Raw genomic sequence first — 19,297 nt, 5'->3', positions numbered from 1 at the left:
CCGTGATTCATGTCCCACGTGTCAGCAGCAGCGACACGTGCGCCTAACCTCGAATGCAGCTGCTTTAATAATGTTCCACTTGCGATACCAGAAGCTAATATGTATCGCGACATTTGAGGGGCATTCCCCCGGAGACAGAGAGTTTTATATTGCTTCCAGCAAAGACCATTAAACATAGAATAGTGGTGTTGCTCCACTTCATTTAACTTGTGGTGAGAAATGTAATGAGCATGTAGTGTGTTCTATTAAGCCCATGTTCCGCCTGTGTTGTGTATACAACCCCAGCTGCAGCAGGTGGCGGTGCTTCTCACCCATCACACATTGCGCAACCCTCCCCCCCTCCTTTCTGAGACACCATGTTTGTTATCAAGAAGATGAATCATGTTGATAAGCTGAGTGCATTGCCTCACGGGACAAGCGATTCACATCAGAGTGCTTGTCTATGGGGAATCTGACATGCAGGCTGCTGCGGTCTATTAATGGCACAACGTAGAAGTCATCAAATGTGTTGGAGACTTTTGGGAGAATTATATGAATCAGAAGATGAGTGGATATGTGAATCCCATCATGGAAATATGATATGACTTTAATTTAAAAAAAAAGAAGCAAAGTAACTCAGAAGACAGAGGTGTTCTTTGTCTGTTAACTACTCAAAACCTTTTGCTGGTCAAGAAAAGATTGTTTCCCGTCTGTGTGGCGTTGTCATGGTTTGTTTTCTTCCATGATGTCAATAAATCTGTTTATGCTAGAGGTTACATTGTGAGGATGAGGCTCCATTGAAAAACTTTCTTTTCACCTTGTGTATTAAGCAAGTTGTATCCTCCATCCAGTTATTTATTGAGTTCCTCTGTAATATACAATCCATTCTAATTGTCTTGATGTAAATGCCATTTTGCAGTTTAGAGGTTTTCAGTTAATTACAAAATAATCAAACTCAGGATAAAATAATTATAACAAATAAGTATGCAGTGACGAGTGATTTGTGCTTCAGTCTACAACAACGTCATTCTTTCAAGTAAATTATGCAGATTTTCAGATGAGAGAGGGTTCTTGGCTGACCGCCCCAAATAAATCCTCTTGCGGTCTCTTTTGAGTCCTGTAAGATGTTAGCCATCCTGGGATCGCAAATTAGGCCAACACACCACAGAGTGATGTAGCTCTAGTCCCAAAATCTTTAGCAGTAACATAAGCGAAAGTGTATGCAAAGTCTGGGCAGCATTTCTTGTAATACTTTAATCACTGGTTCTCCATGGAATAGTATTAGAGGATGTAAATGTGTCGTATACTGACTTGTTGGAAAGCAAACTATAAAAAGCTTTTATCAAGTCAAAAACGACTCCATCAATCAAGATCATCTACTATATCACTGGAAAAAGGCAACAAACAACGTATTCATTGTTTTACATGAATCAACATATTGAGGAACACCAAGAGCAGGAATAGGGGAGCATCTTTCTGCTTCATACTGTGAAGGAAACAAGTTAGCCTAGACTTGTCTGTTACCTTGAATGACCCACTATCTTTACCAGACTCAAGGGAAAACATGATTGAATCACTCTACTGTCTGGTTGCACCTGGGCCATGATCGTTGTGTCCGGAGAGGGTGACACAAAGTATGAACTTGTATGACTTATCACCCTTTTTGGCCTTTGGACGCAATTAACCTCTCTTGCTGAGAATCCTGACATAACAGAGCCTGTATTCACTTATAACAAATATCTGTACTGACTTAGATGTTTACTGTGTTCGTTAGACAAGGGTTTATTCATTTATCATGTTAATATATTTGATTTCCACAAAGCATATATTCAGTGATGCAAGGATGTGAGATTAAAATACGGACCAGCCGAGCAATCCATCAAACTTTGCTGCTTTCTGATACCAAAAGTGCCCCACTTGGAAAGGCCCCCGTCTACAAAGCATCCGTCAGATACCCTTTTAGTGTATGGTCTAATTGTATGATATCATGTGTGTGTCGTAAATCGTCTCTGAAACCATCTGATGAAAAGGCCTATAAAGACCCCGGAGAAGTGGCACACGTCTCCGATCTCGGGGCAGTTTGCATTTGACTGTTCGGCTTCAGTCCTTCTGCGCAGAAGTATATTAAAAACCACAAAGACAAACTTTCCTTTGTGAAGACTCCTCTTTATTCAAATTAAACTTCCACCACAAAATTCCACCACAAATACTTCTCTTAATCAAACATAAATCTTTCAGCCATAAGATAGCTTTCTCTGCCGTTACATCAGAGTCCACAGTAATCAAAAAGCAGTCAGAAGAAAGAGCTGCTAGTCAATATAATTAAGTGGGAATTAGAGGCTGCGTTTCAACAGGTACCTCTTAAGTATTTTTGTATTTATATTTTTTTTTACAAGTGGTAGATGATCATTGGGAATGATGTATAGCAACAATGAAAGAAACAAGACAATGTTAGAACGCAAAAAAAAAAGAAGTCAATCCCACTGGAAAGGGCGCTTTAAGGAATTTAATGAATGGCTCACAATGGAGGCAAAGCGATCTATACAAGCAGCACTCAGGATTATGGCTTTTTGGTTTTGCACAGCAGCACTCAACACATCCTGCACTTCAATTCATGCTCTAATTTTGAGTTGAGTTGTTTATTTTGCTTGCTCAGCTGTTTAGTGCATTAAGGGAGAGTATTCGTTCATGTTGTGTGTAATTTGGGTAAAACACAGAGTTATGCTGATTAAATTCAGGCGCTGTGCAAAAACAACCAAAAGTTTTCACTGTCTGTGGGGGAAACACCATTTGTGACTGATTATTTGTGTGATACCGTATCAGAGTTACACCCCTGGAAACTCATACACCATGCAGGTTTTGGAATATTGAAACAGAGCATTTATTTATAATTGACTGTTGTATTATAAAACGATGTCCTGCAAGAAAGGGAAACGCTGAACTGTCTCTTCTCTTACTAATCAGAATTGATATGGCATTCAGATTCAGTTATCTGCTGCTTTTGCAGTACATTTTGTGTTTCACAGAGAAAGGCCAGCTGTTTATCGATGTAAATCTTGTTGCTGTCAAGTACTTTAAAAGTAGACATGGTGGAGTTTTATCATGATAAGAGTTTGCCATCACCTCAGCATCAGAGGCATGTATTGTAAGTGGGGGTGTATGTTAAGGTGTTGATTTACCAGTGTTGGCTATATCAGTTATTTTAACATATATCATATATAGCGATTTAGTGTGTTTGAAAACATGTGAAAGACACACAATGTGACATTAACGAAGGAGTCACCTTCCTATTACAGGCGGGGGCAGATTAATCTCAAACACTGGAACATGAGAATGATTTCCTGCAGGTGTCTTAGAGCTTGTCTTTAATGAATAAATTATGCAAGTAAAAGTGCAGGAGACCTTTTGAAAGAGAGGGGTCACCTTCAAGCCTCTTCTGGGGGTTTGAACCCTATTCATCCCTGCTCCCCTGCTTTACATCACATTTTTCTCAGAGTTCCTGAGTCATCATTTCATTTAACAAACGTTCTAACAAGGGGAAAGGTTAAAACTACTAAAAATAACTTCACCTGACAGGAGGAGAGACCCAAAATGTAAAATTGCTTGGTGTTCAGTGCCCAGTAAAATAACTGTATAAGTAATAAGAACGTAGCAATAAGGCAGAGATTTAAGTGACTGCAGACTGAGACTATTTATAGTGAATTTAGTAGGAAGTTACAGAATAAGATTTGAATCATTTTGCAGGATGGTTAATGGACTTGTACACTGTACTATTTAACACTACATGTCATCATTCACCAATGCATATACCAATGGCAGGGGATACCATCCAAGTTGCCACCCTTCAGGACTATCTCACCATTCTGCAGGAATAATTTGAAGCTAGGTGTCTTGCCCAAGGACACATCAACATGGTCGAGCCAGGGATCTAACCGCCGATCCTCTGATTGAAGAACAACCCTGCTCTATCACTGAGCCACAGTCGCCCCACCATGACACTTTCCAAAGTCCAAAAGGTTTTCTGGCTCACAGATAAAGAAGTTCGGTATTAGTTATAAGTAAAATGGCATGCCAGGATAGACGCATAGAGTATGCTTTAAAGGCTCTCCATATGATAGGCAGGACATTTTTATAGCAGCATACAACTATTTGCAATGGACATATATAGTAGAGTAATGTCTCCTGGAAGTGTCCCCAACATTACCAATGTTAGCAACATTACTAATGTTAGTAACATTACTATTATTAGCTGCTAGCTGCAGGCTAAGCCGTCATCATGTTGAGAGCTGAGTGGAGGCCATACGTGGAGGCCATATATACTCAGAACGATGTAATGAGCAGCTTAAAAGAAGACAAAAATAAGAATGAAACAAAGTTTACAAAATGTAAATCATTTAACATTTCCAGATCACATTGTCAAAATATCTCAACTCCACATTTACAACGTATTCTTCTCTTTATGACACTGGATGTAAAAACAAGCAGAGAGAAAGCATAGCGGGAGAGACAGCCACCGAAGGTCAAAGCCACACACATGGACATTTACATTGACATTTGGTACACAAACTGCTGGGTGAAGGGATATTGTGCCAGCAGGGCTCTTTAAAATGGGCTGGAGCGCGGCGCTGCATACTGATCAGGGATGATGATGTGTTTTGTCGGTGACTTTACTATAGACTCGTATGTCCATGACACAACATACCAGATGTTATGTATGTCTGCAGATGTGTGAAATGTGAGTGTTTTGTCCAGTGAAAGGTTTATGTGGTTGTATAAAGTTGATTTAGCTGAGCGGTATATGCTCACACTAATACCAGAATTCCTTTATTAGTCTGATACTTCATATTCTCTTCAAACAATCAAATCATTTCGTCCGCAAAGACTTAACAGTGGAGACAGAACGTCTAAGAGACTATTAAATGGTTACATTTCAGCCCACCTAGTGTAGGCCAGTGGTATCCTTCAGTACGTTTTACTGCACCAGCGCACATATAATTACATTTCCTCGTAGTTACTGGTGCCCTTGGTTTATCATTGAGCACAACCACAGTGGTCCATTACCAGATACATTTGAGGGGGTGGTTCCAGCTACCTCATCGCTTTATGGCTTCCGACAGTAAATGAATTGGCATAGACTCGTATATATGAGAAAATATCAATCTAGCAGATGGTTTCCTAAATCTTTCCCAATCAGCCTGACAAAAAGGAACTAGGTCTCCATAAATTACGCCTGTGTGTGCTTTAGTTTTGGCTTCGCCAAAGTAAATTCCATTTGCACGAATGGCTTCCACAAGACTTCATTTTGGTGAGAAAATAAGAGAAATCAGCCTATTGTATATCTCTGTGCAAAGTATAATAATAACATTAAGTAAAGAGTGCCCTCTTCATCATTTTCTTTTATGTTCAGCATTGAGCGCTCACTACTGAGTAGCGTTGGAGAGAGCAAAGTGTAGTGCTCCAAAGAGCTATTTTCATGTTTGTAGCTATATAGTCTTCACACATGAGGTGTACAAATACGATTTGTTTTAATTGTTTGTCAATTTTAAAAGTTATGAAAAAAAAAGTTATATTTAGTGCAACTGAGTCTACAAAGTTGGGTATTTTTGCAAAGTAAGTTTAGCTCTTTTCCCTTAGTTTAAGTCAGAGAACAGGTTATTTAATTGTGTTTACACAAGACTACAAGTAATAAATGAAATCTGGGAATTCAAAGTTTTCTACATGAGTTTACAAGCCCTAGTTTCCCTCTTAAAATCCATCTCTTTGTGTTATGTTACAAATGCTCATTTTGCAAATTGTTTCGAATGCATCGTATGTCATCATTTCAAGAGCCCTCGCAACTGGACAAGACACTTTTGATTGATGGACGCAATTAACATAATGACTTCAAAGCCCAGGAGTGAAAACATGTTTATGAGGAGCATCAACCCAATTGAACAGTAGCGTTATTGGAAGATGAAAGCACATCTCTTGATGTGCTCGTCTTTATCCCAGAGGACGGCGCCGGGTTACCCTCAGAGGAGGCTAATGACGTGTTGCCTTCTGAAGAGATCACTCATCAATCTATGTATGAGCCGCCGTTTCCCGTCATTATTCCTCTCGGGCAGCAGTGACGAACAGAAGGAGGGGAGAGGGTGATTTGGCCTGCCCAACCTCTACCCCAATGTCTTGTCATCGTGTATTAACATCATGGCTCATTTCAAGGTGAGGCTGCTTATCAATCACACAGCATTTTTTATTTAAGATCATCTGCTCACCTTAAACGTCTTCCAGCCCCAAACAACTCTTGTGCTTTTACATACAAAGAAACCCAGTCAGACAAATACAGACTCACAGTAGCTAGCTGTGATTGGATCAGTGTGTGCACTATGCAGGATGGGATATGTGAGGTTGTACACAGTTGAACACTTTTAGCACAGCGGACAGTTTGATAGTCGACCCAATTACGATGTATGAGGAATTTGTGACCATAGACCAAGAAATATAGCTAGTTTGAGGAAGTGCGGTATGTTTTAAGGATGCATTTCCCTGCTGTATGTTGCATCATCAGAAGTCAATGAAAACACTGCATTTAAGGAAAATAGTTTTCATCTGACTGGGTGGCTTTTTTGGATGTCATTCCATGACATGCGTCTCTCTCTCTCCTCATTTCCTGTCATAGACATGCATAATAAAAATACACAAAACATGATACAAAAATATGAGACACAGTGCTGACATATAAGTTGAATTGTCTTTTACATATTGTTTTGAATGAAATAAAGAACTGACCAGAATTCTACTGACTTTATACATCTTTAGTGGCACAACTATCTCTTAGGAGTTCACTGCAGAGTACACCATGTTAAACTATGTGACACTGACCTCTGCAGGTTAACGAGAGTATAGCAATAACTAACTTTCTACATTTCAAATTCCACACTTTCTTTTACTCATGGTATGCATTTATATTGTTTTATTTATCAGCAAAATAAAAGTAACCACATGACTAAGAGGAATTGTTAATTTCCATAATTAATGATGTTAAACATCCAAGACACTGCAGATGTTAAACAGCTCAAACTGCCATTAAACCGTCTTTTCTTGCATTAATAAGAAAGATTGATAATAAATAAACTGCCAATGTGGCAGCTAGATGATGCTTGCATGCAATTTTTGAAATTGATGCTGCTGATTCAGAGCTCTCCTATTGTATCAGTTGGAAACTCTCCAATGTTTATGTATAATTTGTAAAAGCCTTTAACTCATTCATGTAAAAATATTTCTGTTACAGACTGTTCCAGCTGGCCAGTGTTGCATGAATATGACATCACTGCGTCATGATAATTAGTATAAGTAATAATATTTCTGGATGTATGACAGACAACACTTACCGTGATGATGGTGCATCTTGTGTGTTACTTTTGATTAATGAGAGTTGGTGAGTATTTATAATATTATTTTCCTTGTCTTATTTGCAGTAGATATTATATTAGATTAAAAAAAAGTCTGTTTCTCAACCACCAAATACCAAACAGATGTTTTTACAAAGAAATGTGAAGACCTCAACCAATGTGGCATGTGAGGGTGTTTTATGTGGCATTCAAGGAATGCTGACTCACACTTCCTGTTTCCTGTCCACTCAGGAAGTGGCAGGGTTTTACTTCTGGCTGCTGCAGCCATTCCACTTATGTCTTATCTTCAAGAGACTGTCCGGGGCCCCAACAGATGGTTACAGGATCAAAACCACCGTAATTTAGAGTCCGTTGCTGTTAATGGCTTCCTTGAGGCAGCACTCGTCTCTCGCACAAACTTGTCATAAAGTTAGTGTTATACCTTTGAGTTCTTATAACCCAACACTTGCATTTTTCTCCATTTACAAAGTTTCCAACACAAGTTAAACTAAAATTAAAATACCAGACATTCATTATGTTTGCATGAGTGGTTATTGGCATTGTATGGGACATCCTGTGTCTTCTTTATAATGTCACACTGTTAAAAAAAAGAATAAGCCTTCAAACATTTCTCTGTAAAGCTTTTATATTAAGCGTATACTTAAGTGCATGATAGAGTAGTTCAGTAAAGAGTTATTGTAATCTCTAAAACTGTGATTGGAAATACATGTGTAAAATGTTCTAAAGCACTTTAATTAAACTAAGAGGAATGAAATACAATAACAAACCAAAGTAATGTAATGGAGTAATGTAAATATGTTTTATTTACAAAGAACATGTATAAATTCTCATGAAAAAGCCTCTTTCTTTTTTATGTATCCACTGGATCACTAAAGGAATTTTAAAAAAGTGCAAAATATTGTGCATATAATCTCAGGCTGCTTGTTTCTGTACCAAGCAAATGTTTCATCTGTAACTTCACCTGTGTCGACTTGACTTCCTCGGGTCCAAAGGCTGTTTTACATCATGCATGTACAGAAATTGTATTTCTATGTTCCATACCATCGTACATCAGTCCTGATCAGAACGGAATTATTTCAGACTTTAACATTTTTCAGATGTTCTTAGCTGTTAGGGACAGAAAAAGCCACGAATAGCTTTTACATTCAGTCAAAAGGAAGGCTTAAAATATGTGTCCATTTGTTATCTTCAAATCCCACCTCTCTATTTAGAATATTTAGCTGTCCTCTGATTATCAACAGGAAACCTTTTATTTCATCACGGCTGCATCTCATATTGTCCCTCCGTGGCGATAAAGAAGTCGTTGAGAATATTCTGCAGAAATTCAAAAGTCGGTCGGTCCTCAGACTTCTGCCTCCAGCACATATGCATAATTTCATAGAGTTCCTTGGGGCAGCCGTCCGGACACGGCATCCTGTACAACTTGTCCAGGCTCCTGATCACCTCTGGGTTGGTCATCCCTGATGAAGAAAAATAATATTTAGAATATTATACTGTTTTTGTCATCATATTAGTAATGTCCTAAGCTGTAAAGTAACAATGCGGCATTGTATTCCTAAACAATATAATACAATTGTATTTTTCTCTTGAGAAATACATCGTATTGCTCGTACCTGGGTAGGGTATTCTTCCATAGGTGACTATCTCTGTGAGCAGGATTCCAAAGGACCACGCATCCGATTTGATGCTGAATGTGCCATAATTTATGGCCTCTGGAGCCGTCCATTTGATGGGAAATTTGGCGCCTGGTAGCCAGAAAGAGGGTAAAAAAAACCCAGAAGAAATTGTTTTGCTGAACTGTAGAGAATATGTAGGTTTGCGTTTGAGTGTGCGTGTGTGTGTGTGTGTGTGTGTGTGTGTGTGTGTGTGTGTGTGTGTGTGTGTGTGTGTGTATGTGTTTATTCCTCTTTATGTGCCGTAATATGACAACATGTACTCGGACATGATAACAATTTAAATACAGATAGAGATAGTACTGTAACATTTATTCAGAGGAGGAAATGTCTTTATCATCTCTGGTTGTATTTGGGCTTTTCTGTCAATGATTACCAAAAAACAGACATTCGAAACATCTCTATGTATAAAAATTGTTTCTTGAATATTTACTGTATCATCGTATACAGTACATTGCTATCAAGGTATATAATTACATATACTGTGATGGAAGAGTTTATCCACAGCCATTGTTGAGGACACTAAGGTCTATTTTTATTCGGTGAATTGTTTTAGCAACCTGGGGAGGGTTAACATTCCACAGTAAAAGGTTGCACATGTTGGCTTGTTGAAGTATTTTAAGACTCAAGGCCTTTCTTCAGGCAGTTTAGAAAAAAAAACATTAAAAAAACGTAACAATATTTTACGTATAGCAACAACAAAAAAAAGAGGCTTTTTAGCTCTATGTCCTTCCAGCACTTAAATCTATTTTCTTTGGAGTCGAGGGTCCTTATTGTAAGTCTCTAAAACCGTCTGACAAATTAATGTTATGTAATTTATACCTTCATGTTCCGGGATAGGGATAACTTTACAAAAATAAGTGCAATTTACTCAAAGCTCTATAAATACAATACAAAAAGAGAAACCTTTTTGTCGGTGTCTGACTAACTCTAGTGTGGTGAAGGGCGCATTGGGGGCTTAAGCTCGTGACCTCAGTACTTCTAAAACTCTTGGCTTCAGTACTGGATGCATTTATTGTCCTAAGTGGGGAAACACTGCACATACTGCACCTTCTTGAGCTGTGTATTCTGACTCAATGATCCTGGCCAGGCCAAAGTCTGCTACCTTGCAGTCCAGGCTGTCACTGACCAGAATGTTGGCTGCACGCACGTCTCGGTGGATGTAGTTCTTCATTTCAATGTACGCCATGCCTTCAGCTATCTGTCGTACAGAGTGGAAGAGAGAAATATTGAGGGGAAATCTTCTGGAGATTTTGCACACAAACTGCATGTGTTGGTTTCCGTTTATTAGTGTGTCAATAGAATTGTGCAGCAACACGTGTCTATGTGTGTGACTAGTTGTGTTTGCATGTATTTTAATGGAAGCAAATAGGGTTTAACAGGATGTGCCAACTCTCAGGAAGTCAAAAAGCTTTTTTGGAGGGCAAAACGAGTTCTGAGGGAGCTCACTGTAAATGGAAAAAAAAGAAAATAGCACGATTTCCTGTCCGGATGTTAATAATTGACGTAGCATGAGGCTTTCAAGCCAGATGAGCAAAAGCTCCACCACAGAAACCACACAGCTACTGCCTGCATCTTCCACGTGTACATCCTAGCTGGTGTCAAAGCACCGTACTATAACAGACATTCAAAAGAGAAGCTTGCGTATTAATAGCACTTGAGGTCAGCGAGAAGGCTACTGTTTATATTTTTGTCCGAGACTGGAAAAATCTGTGAATTAAATACTAATATTACAGCAGCAGTAAAATAAAATACAGTTAAAAATGTGAAAAAATAGTTAAAAATACAAAAGCCCTCCCAGGCAAAATGAAAAACAAAGTTCCTGCATTTATATAATTAAAAACTACATTAAAAAGCATTGGAAATGCTTTAATTGTATCATTGAGAGGTGTGGGTTATGAAAAGGCTGCATACAATATACAATTCTCCACATTCACAGAGATCATATTGTTGAAATTGTGCAATTAAAATCAAGTGTCCCAACCTGCGCTGACATGTCTATCAGTTTATTTAGCTTTAGATTTTTTCCTTTGTCTGATTTCAGAAAGTCCAGAAGACATCCTGCAAATGAGAAAAGGAGAAGGATGACTTTATCATACCATGAATCATAAATTAAAGACATCTTTTTAAAAGACATATTGTTGTTTCTTAGAAACTCACAACTCAAAAAAAGTCACACAGAAAGACATGTAACATCTTAAACTGGAAGCAACATATGTGTGATGCTGCTGCAATTTGAGTGTGACATAAGGAAGTGATTAGGGTGCGGTCATTGCTTTTATATACAATTATGCAAACACCAGCCAGATACAATTCATGTTATATGTGTGAAGCCTTTTGATGTTACATTTAGATTGATGGGGTTTTCAGGTAATTTTTTGTGTCTATAGCTTTTTTCTTTTTGTTTTCTCCACAACAAAAGTTAATCTAATTCAATACCTCATGTTATTTAGTGTCTCATAGACAGTCTAATAAATTAAATATTATATGCTTCACACTTTTAAGTACTGCAAATATTATGATGCTCAATTACAAGTAAAAACAATTTTCAATCAAAATTACGAATATTTCCTCTGATCCCAGTTCCTCTAATGTTAGAATTCTTCTTATATGATTATCATCGCCATCACCACGTCATACATTTGTAGCACAATTCATCACCCTTCATTGGAGAGACTTAATCCTAAAGAAATTTCCCCTCTCACTCGTTGTCTCACCGTTGACCATGAACTCAGTGACGATAAGAATGGGCTCCTTGGTGACCACAGCGTGGAGGCGCACCAGTCGTTCATGCTGCAGCTGCTTCATCAGGTTGGCCTCCTGCAGGAAGGCCTTAGGCTCCATCGTTCCTTCCTTCAAGGTCTTGACAGCAACCTTTTGGGTGTTCTTATAATAACCTGCAGTAGAAATTAAAACAGGGGACCTAACTCATTGTTCTCTACCGTCGTGACTTCTAAAAAGTTGCCAATGACAGGATGAACTGTTAACTTTCTCTCACCCATCCACACTTCTCCAAACTGCCCAGCCCCCAGTTTCTTCACCATTTTCAGGGTGTCTCTGGGAATCTCCCATTCATCTTGTGCCCACGGCAGCTCGGGCGCCTTCTCCTTACAAGGAGCATACAGCCGCAGACACAAACCGTCTGCTGTACCTGCACCCAAACAAGAACCATGCGAATGTAATGAACAATATTTTTGTCCTACTTTCTTCGCTCCTGTTTCCTTAAATAATCTATAGAAAGCTTGTATGTACTCCTTTTTTATAAGATGCTGTGAATTAGCAGCCATTGTAGATATTTAACCTTCTTATCTTGTGGTTTAGTCACAGGGGTGGAAAGAGTATCACTCCTCTCACACAGGAAATGCACAACGCATTACAAGAGTCTAACTTCCCCCTTCAATTCAAAGCCGATGCATAATTGTAATTCTCAGCAGTGAACCGAATGTGAATGCAAATCAACAGATGATGTTAGGTTTTATCATTACTAATTAGGTACCTAATACATTTCATTTAAAAACCTATATATATGCAGATCTGCTTCTTTTTAAATGCCGCAGTATTTTACTCACGAGTGTAGTATTTGACCAGCTCCTGTAGGGATGGGAACAGGTTGGAAGGAGAGATGTAGTATCCACCTTTATCCAAACAGCGGATCTTGTAGTGTTTTACCACATCTCCTTGTTCCGGTACATTATCTCTGACTGACAGGGAGAAGGAGCCTACCCGGGAAACAAACAGGTCGTACAGTTGCCGGTTGTTTTAATAATGGACATATTCACATTGTTTTCCAATTTGCCGCTGAAGGTCTAAGAGACTGATGGCAGTCACCTTTACAGGTCTCACTCTCTCGAATTAGAAAGGTACCCGGTTTATTTCCAGGGGCTAAAAGCAGTCGTTCAGTCTCTCTTCTACTCATGTCCCTGAAAAACCATCTGCAGAGGAGGTAACCACAAAATGAATTAAACACCTACACAAATGTATTGAACATTTTAGAAAATTATGATTTGTGTAGTATGTATGAAATAGTCTCTCACTTTTCCACCTCCAGTGTATCTGCTCTGGCTACATAATTGCATGGTATTAAGCCCTCCTGTCCAGTCGCCAGTGATTTAGCCACCCACCATTCTCCATTTCTACAAACATTGCACATCATTTACATTTCTTACTCAGTGATTTGTTTCACTGCTGCATTTTGGGGACTGCAGGACGAGGCTATACTTACTCTTGCAACACCTTAAGCTTGTCTCCCTTTTTGAAAGGTAGATCACTGTCATTGGTCGCTTCGAAGTCATGTTGTGCCACAAACACTTCATCTAAAGACAAAGAAAGTTAATTTAGAGGAAGTGATCTGATGTTCAGGTATGTAGGAGAATACGTATGGTTAGCAATAAAGAACAAGACTCCCACACACTGTCCTCTTCAGTTGCATTCCAATGTTTTGGTTGATAGACCTTCATAGAGCGCAAACATCAGTACAGCATAGTTTTTACAGTGCATGTCTTTGAGATGAAAATGTTTACAATCTCATCTTTCCCCCCAGAAGAGAACAGAGGAAACGCAACCGAGATTTCAATCTCTAAATGTAGACGTCTCAGACTCGAGTAATGTCTCTCTGCTCAGTTGACTGCATGAATGCAGACCTGATATTTTTGGGTAGAAAGTGTGTTATATGCTTTGTGTTCAGTGATTACCTTTATCCAAATAGGTGTTTCCACTTTGTCCCTGAAGAACAGAAAATTATATATAAAAAAAGGTAATATTCAGAATGTAAAGTAAGTCAATGAAAAACACTAGCAAATACATCAAGGTAAAATAGATTAATGTCAAATCACAGTAAATTACAATACTTTCATTTTAGTTCAAGTTAGGAAAGCTTCTCTTACTATGTGATTCGACGAGTTGGAGGCCTCAAAGTTTCCTTTGAATAACTTGTCATCTTTTACTCGTTTCTGGCCACTGCAAGCACAGCCCATCCTGCATTTAGAATAGAATCTTCTTCAGTTTTACTACATGCTAGTAACTATATTTACTCAATGTAATAGAACAATACAATGCAGCACAGTGATCAAATACCACCGGTGGCTGCTACGAGCCTCCAGACAGCTACAGCATATTCATTGCTGTGCTCTTACCTGATAAAGCAGATGAGTCTTATTGGAACTGTTTTCCTTCTCCTCTTCTCCCACTGCCGGGCTCGCTGTGTGAGTTCATGCCCAGTGCTGAAAAAGTAATTAAGTTTGACACAATTGAGCTCAAAACCAATTGCTTCTCATAAGAGGAAGTGGAAAACGTGTTTTCATCTGATATCATTCGCATGTACAGTTTATGACAGTCATATGATCATGTCAGAATTCAAAATAGAGAAATAACTGGTAACAGGCTATTGCAGAAGTGTACAATGAACTATTTGTATCAATGTGAGCGCACCATGTTTTTAATTTATGGTGCACTTACAATTGCTGTTTCTGAATTATTTGAATCAACTTTTAGTTGTGTGAGGCTTGGTCTTGTAGTCACACATTATCTGTCTTGATGTTGCTGTTCATTGAACGGCTTTTGATGTCAACAGGGTCAGCAATGTAAAACAAATTAACTGTCATGGTGGCAATCAAAGAGCTTTTAAAATATCCAATGAGGTGTCATTCAAACTGTGACGGTATATCACAAGTGGAAGTCTTTATTTCTATTTAAGAGTTGTGTTTTATATCCCATATCTATTTTCATGTGATACGCTTTATATTCACTTACCTTTGGAATATTTCCCTAACATATGAATACTTTCAGCACACTTTTTTCACACACACTAGGAATTGTATTTTTCAGTTTAAACTGTATTTCATGTATGATATCACAACGTTTATAAGTTTATAACTACTTGTTTGATTAATGATATGTGTTTGTCCACTCATGATTATTCTATTATGATTACCATGGGTTCAACCTTTTCAAGTATTTTTATTTTCTTCCATGTGAAACATTATAACAGTTGATTAATTCTAAATTTGACACCTTTTTGATATGGTTGTTCATTGCCTGCACTATTGTTAGCATTCTGTAGTGTGAGATAAACATACAGCAGATAAATACCTTGAACTTGTCCCCTGGCTGGTGTCTTCCAAAGTCCTCCAGATGCAGAATGTCTTTAATTTCCTTATTGAAAACCAATTGCAACTCTCACTTGCTCGTCTGTATCTGTAAGTCTCTCTCTCTTTCTCTCTCTTTTGCTCCCCCTCTCTGCTTTCTTTTCTTTCTCTCTGTGTCTCTCTTTCAGTGAAGACCAGGGCCTCCCCTGGGAGGACTGCATTGAGTTTACCGTAAATAGATAACGGTTTGTGTGTTTATTTTTTTCCCTCCCTCGCATCTGCAGCAGATCCTCTAACAAAACAGTACATAGACCACCTCACCTGCAGATTAAACTTCAATTTGGTCACTTTGATCAAACCTTCAGGTGGTTAATGAATGAAGTGGATGAATGCAATTCATCCTCTGTCTTCAGACTCACAAATGCATCACAACCGAGATCAAATTACAGAGAGAAGGAAGTTTACAATCGTAAACAAACTAAATAAATATAATGTTATTTGAAACAGTGATATTTTTTTAATTACATATTGACACATTACATATTTCTCTAGTGGTTTTATCCACTGCAATTTTTTTTCTTAATTCTTAGCAAACAATGATACTTGTTTTCGGTACTTTTGCAGAGCAGTACACATTCTTGCCACAAGATGGACTGGTGAACTGGTATTGCAACCTTCAAATTGAGTAACAATATTGAAATATCTGCACACATTTTAAATGGGAGTGTCCTTCTCTCCCTACAACCCTCATTTTTCCATCATTACTTAATGCCCTGTGAGGTAGAGGACAGCCATTATGAGGTGAAGACATTGTTAATCCTGAATACTGAATTGTTAATCCTGAATACGTTTGTATTACCGTTTTTTTAAATTTTTCCCTTTAGGTATTGCTTGTTACTATTCTCTGTTAGTTACTCTGTTCGTCAAATTCATGTGGAAATACAAGACAGTTTAATGCTGAATTACAAATGTTTTGTGAATTCTGTGAGCTAGATAGATAGATAGATAGATAGATAGATAGATAGATAGATAGATAGATAGATAGATAGATAGATAGATAGATAGATAGATAGATAGATAGATAGATTGATAGAAAGATACTTTATTAATCCTCAAGGGGAAATTTGTTGGTGATATGTTTGTGTGTGCATGAACTCAACAGCAGCAGAGGTAGAAAGCACCAAGAAGAAAGTACAGGTAACTGGAGAGTGATCTGACATGAGATAGACTAAACACATGAGCAAAAAACTATTCATGAACACTAAATTAGCAAAATAAAATGCCTTCAAAGTCATACTTTTACCATACTTTATAGTTTGCTTGTTGATGTTCCCAAATGTTGACACTAGAGGGCGTAGATAGCCTTGTTTTAAACCCTGACTACTACATTAAAGTAGGTCCATTTCAAGGCACTTTTCCAGTTTTACCCAACATTCATGCCATTTCTATTCATAGATAACCCTTACATTGACCTCCTGTGTGGAAATGATTTAATAGAGTGTTGAACTTTGGTGTCTCTTGCGTAATGCTTGTATATCTGTATCTGGTGCAGAGGAAGGTGTGCGGATGTGAATACAGATGCAAAGTCAGTGACATTGGAAGAAGAAAAAATTGCAAACTGATGTGCGGTCAATCTATCAAAGTATAACAATGCTTTGGGTTTTCAGACCATACAGCACTGTTAACCAGGTCTTTCCTATTCTCACCACACAGTGCACTGAGGAGGAAATTCACCCCTCTTCTTCAGAGATGAAAACAATAAACACAAAACAATATGTCCTTGAGTTATCTAGCAGTAATTATGACCCTTTTGTTTCTGCTCTCTATGCTAAATGAGTATTACATGCTATTAAGGATGAATCTAAGAGCCTTGTGAGGACGATATCATTCAGAGTATGTTGTGACCTATAAGTGTGGGGAACAATAAATCTTGCAGCACCGGAAGTGTTTGTTTCCTATAGGGGGCTTTATACAACACGTAACGTGGGGATATTACTCTCTGGGCAACACTTCACAGGTTTTTGTTTGGACCACCTGTGCTGTGTGTGGGGACTGTGCTGTGCTGTAGTTCTCTGAAGGAACAACCTCACTTCACTGCACACACACACACACACACACACACACACACACACACACACACACACACACACACACACACACACACACACACACACACACACAGGCTGCAGGTGCATGGCAAATGTTATTGAGTGCGTCCTGGTTACTAACTTCTTTTGGTTTTCCATCAGCCCTTGTTTTCTTCCCAGGGCTTGGCGGATGCTTGTGTACAACCTTGTTGGGGTCCCCAGACATTGCATCCTGCCTGTAGAAGGGTCATAAGTGGCCCCACAGGAAAACCTGAACAACGGTGGGAAAGAAAGGGAGCGCGGGGTCTCCTTCACTATAGGCAGTCCAGGCCAAAAGCATGAATGCTGTCAATGAGAGTTTCAATTTCCCGTCATCAATGCGAGTGTGCACTGTATGCGTCTGAAGATGTCACTCCATGCAGATGTGCGTGATATTGTGCGGTCAAACTGGACATTTGTGATATAAAATATTGATTGTACATTGAATATTTACTAGAACAGCTCAGTCAGTGTTTATCAAGATTTGATTTATTCACACACACACACACACACACACACACACACACACACACACACACACACACACACACACATACACATTTTTTATTTTGATCCCCCTCTACATCACAAGAGGCCTCTCTCTGACTTCCTGTCTGTGTGGGAACCGTTTCTGTCCTCTTGTCACACATGCAGTGACAGAAAGTCTCGCTCTGGCATTTGCTTTAAAAAGGCAAAGTGATTGTCCATAAACACAGAACAATTGAACTCCCTTATGCGTTTACCAGCCACTTCTGCTGTTCCTCTAGGACGTTCTGATGAGTTTTGGGAGAGCTTAACTTTTCTTGATGCTTTTCCTCTGTCAGTCAGCCGACATCAAGTACACTGCAAATTTAAAGTCATTTTAGTTATATACTGACTGATTGAATTTGCTAAATGTATTTATTATTTCATGAGTTCTTATAGTTGTTAACTCTCATGTGTACAGTACCTGCCACACTCTTAGTTTAAAAGACACACCTGCAGTTGGGTTTGCAGTACTGCAGTTAAGAGTCTGTGCAGCTGTTCCAGAAGCAAGTTGCTCTGAGGTAAACACGGCTGCGGGAAAGCCCCTTATTATTGTGCTCCGGATGACGTTCCTCACTCTTCCAGTGTGTACCGTGGAAATAGCTCTGTGCCAGCAAGCAGGTGCTTCCTCAACAGAAAAAAAAAAAAATCTACTTTTCCAGAAGATTTGAAGATTGGTTTCATCTAATTTCAAGTCAAACATTAATGCAGCATTGAAATATGAAGGAGGTAAGGATAGATATTAAGGAGAGGAATAGTATTGCTATCTTTTTTTTTATTATTTACATTTAACACAGGTCTTACTGTTACTGCCACTCTTCCTCGTTGAGGAACACTTTCACATTGTTGACATGTTAGTAGCTGGTAAAGCAAAAACTAAAAGATCTTTACATGCCCCTGACTGTGGTGTTATGCAGTCAATCAGAGTGACACCAATTATGTAATGTCACATGACCACCAGAGACTGCAAATGGAATCTCTGAGAGAGGTACATCCATCAGCTCTGTCTAATGGCGCTCACAGCAGGAGTGTGAATAGAGACAAAAGACAGCCTCACACACTCATTCAGCACGCCTTTCCACAGAAGCTGATTATACTTGTGTTGAATATATATTATGTGTTCAACTATCACTAGCACCCAAAAGAACCCAAACCCACAAAGTTAGTGCTTCACTGATAGTCACTAATATCCAGTGCAGAACGTCCCTCTGAATGACTGTTGATCCGCAATTGAAGTGTGCAGTGTCAATTCTGCAGCAGATATTGATAATTAGAATTGTATGTCATTTTACACACAGTTTTATTTTGTGAAAGGCCATATAAAATCATGGCAAATGTGCTTTAAAATAAGCATCACGTTTTCACTGATTATGGTCAACCATTCTGCTGTGGTTGTAATTCCCATGTACCATAATACAAGGAGTTATTTATTTTTAAGTAGCATTCAAAATGATCTTTCAAAATATTAAAACCCTGACACGTTGTACTAAGTCAGTGACTCTCAATACATGAATATATTT

At 38.6% G+C, this 19,297-nt stretch overlaps 1 protein-coding gene across 1 annotated transcript; it reads right to left on the bottom strand.

Annotated features, from left to right (window-relative positions):
* Positions 1–8,303: 8,303 nt before the first annotated feature.
* Positions 8,304–14,643, bottom strand: blk (BLK proto-oncogene, Src family tyrosine kinase; the record flags this gene model as incomplete). Its single annotated transcript, XM_079215736.1, has 14 exons — positions 8,304–8,830; positions 8,984–9,115; positions 10,094–10,244; positions 11,028–11,104; positions 11,761–11,940; positions 12,042–12,194; positions 12,613–12,762; positions 12,872–12,975; positions 13,078–13,176; positions 13,266–13,356; positions 13,735–13,765; positions 13,927–14,017; positions 14,176–14,262; positions 14,561–14,643. The coding sequence occupies 14 exons, from the start codon at positions 14,641–14,643 to the stop codon at positions 8,628–8,630; spliced, it is 1,632 nt and encodes a 543-aa protein (XP_079071862.1). The 3' UTR covers positions 8,304–8,627.
* Between the last annotated feature and the right edge of the window lie 4,654 nt (positions 14,644–19,297).

This window comes from Taurulus bubalis (assembly GCF_910589615.1).
Source record: "Taurulus bubalis genome assembly, chromosome: 3".
In the NCBI taxonomy this organism is placed as follows: domain Eukaryota; kingdom Metazoa; phylum Chordata; class Actinopteri; order Perciformes; family Cottidae; genus Taurulus; species Taurulus bubalis.
This window is presented reverse-complemented; position numbering and strand designations above follow the sequence as displayed.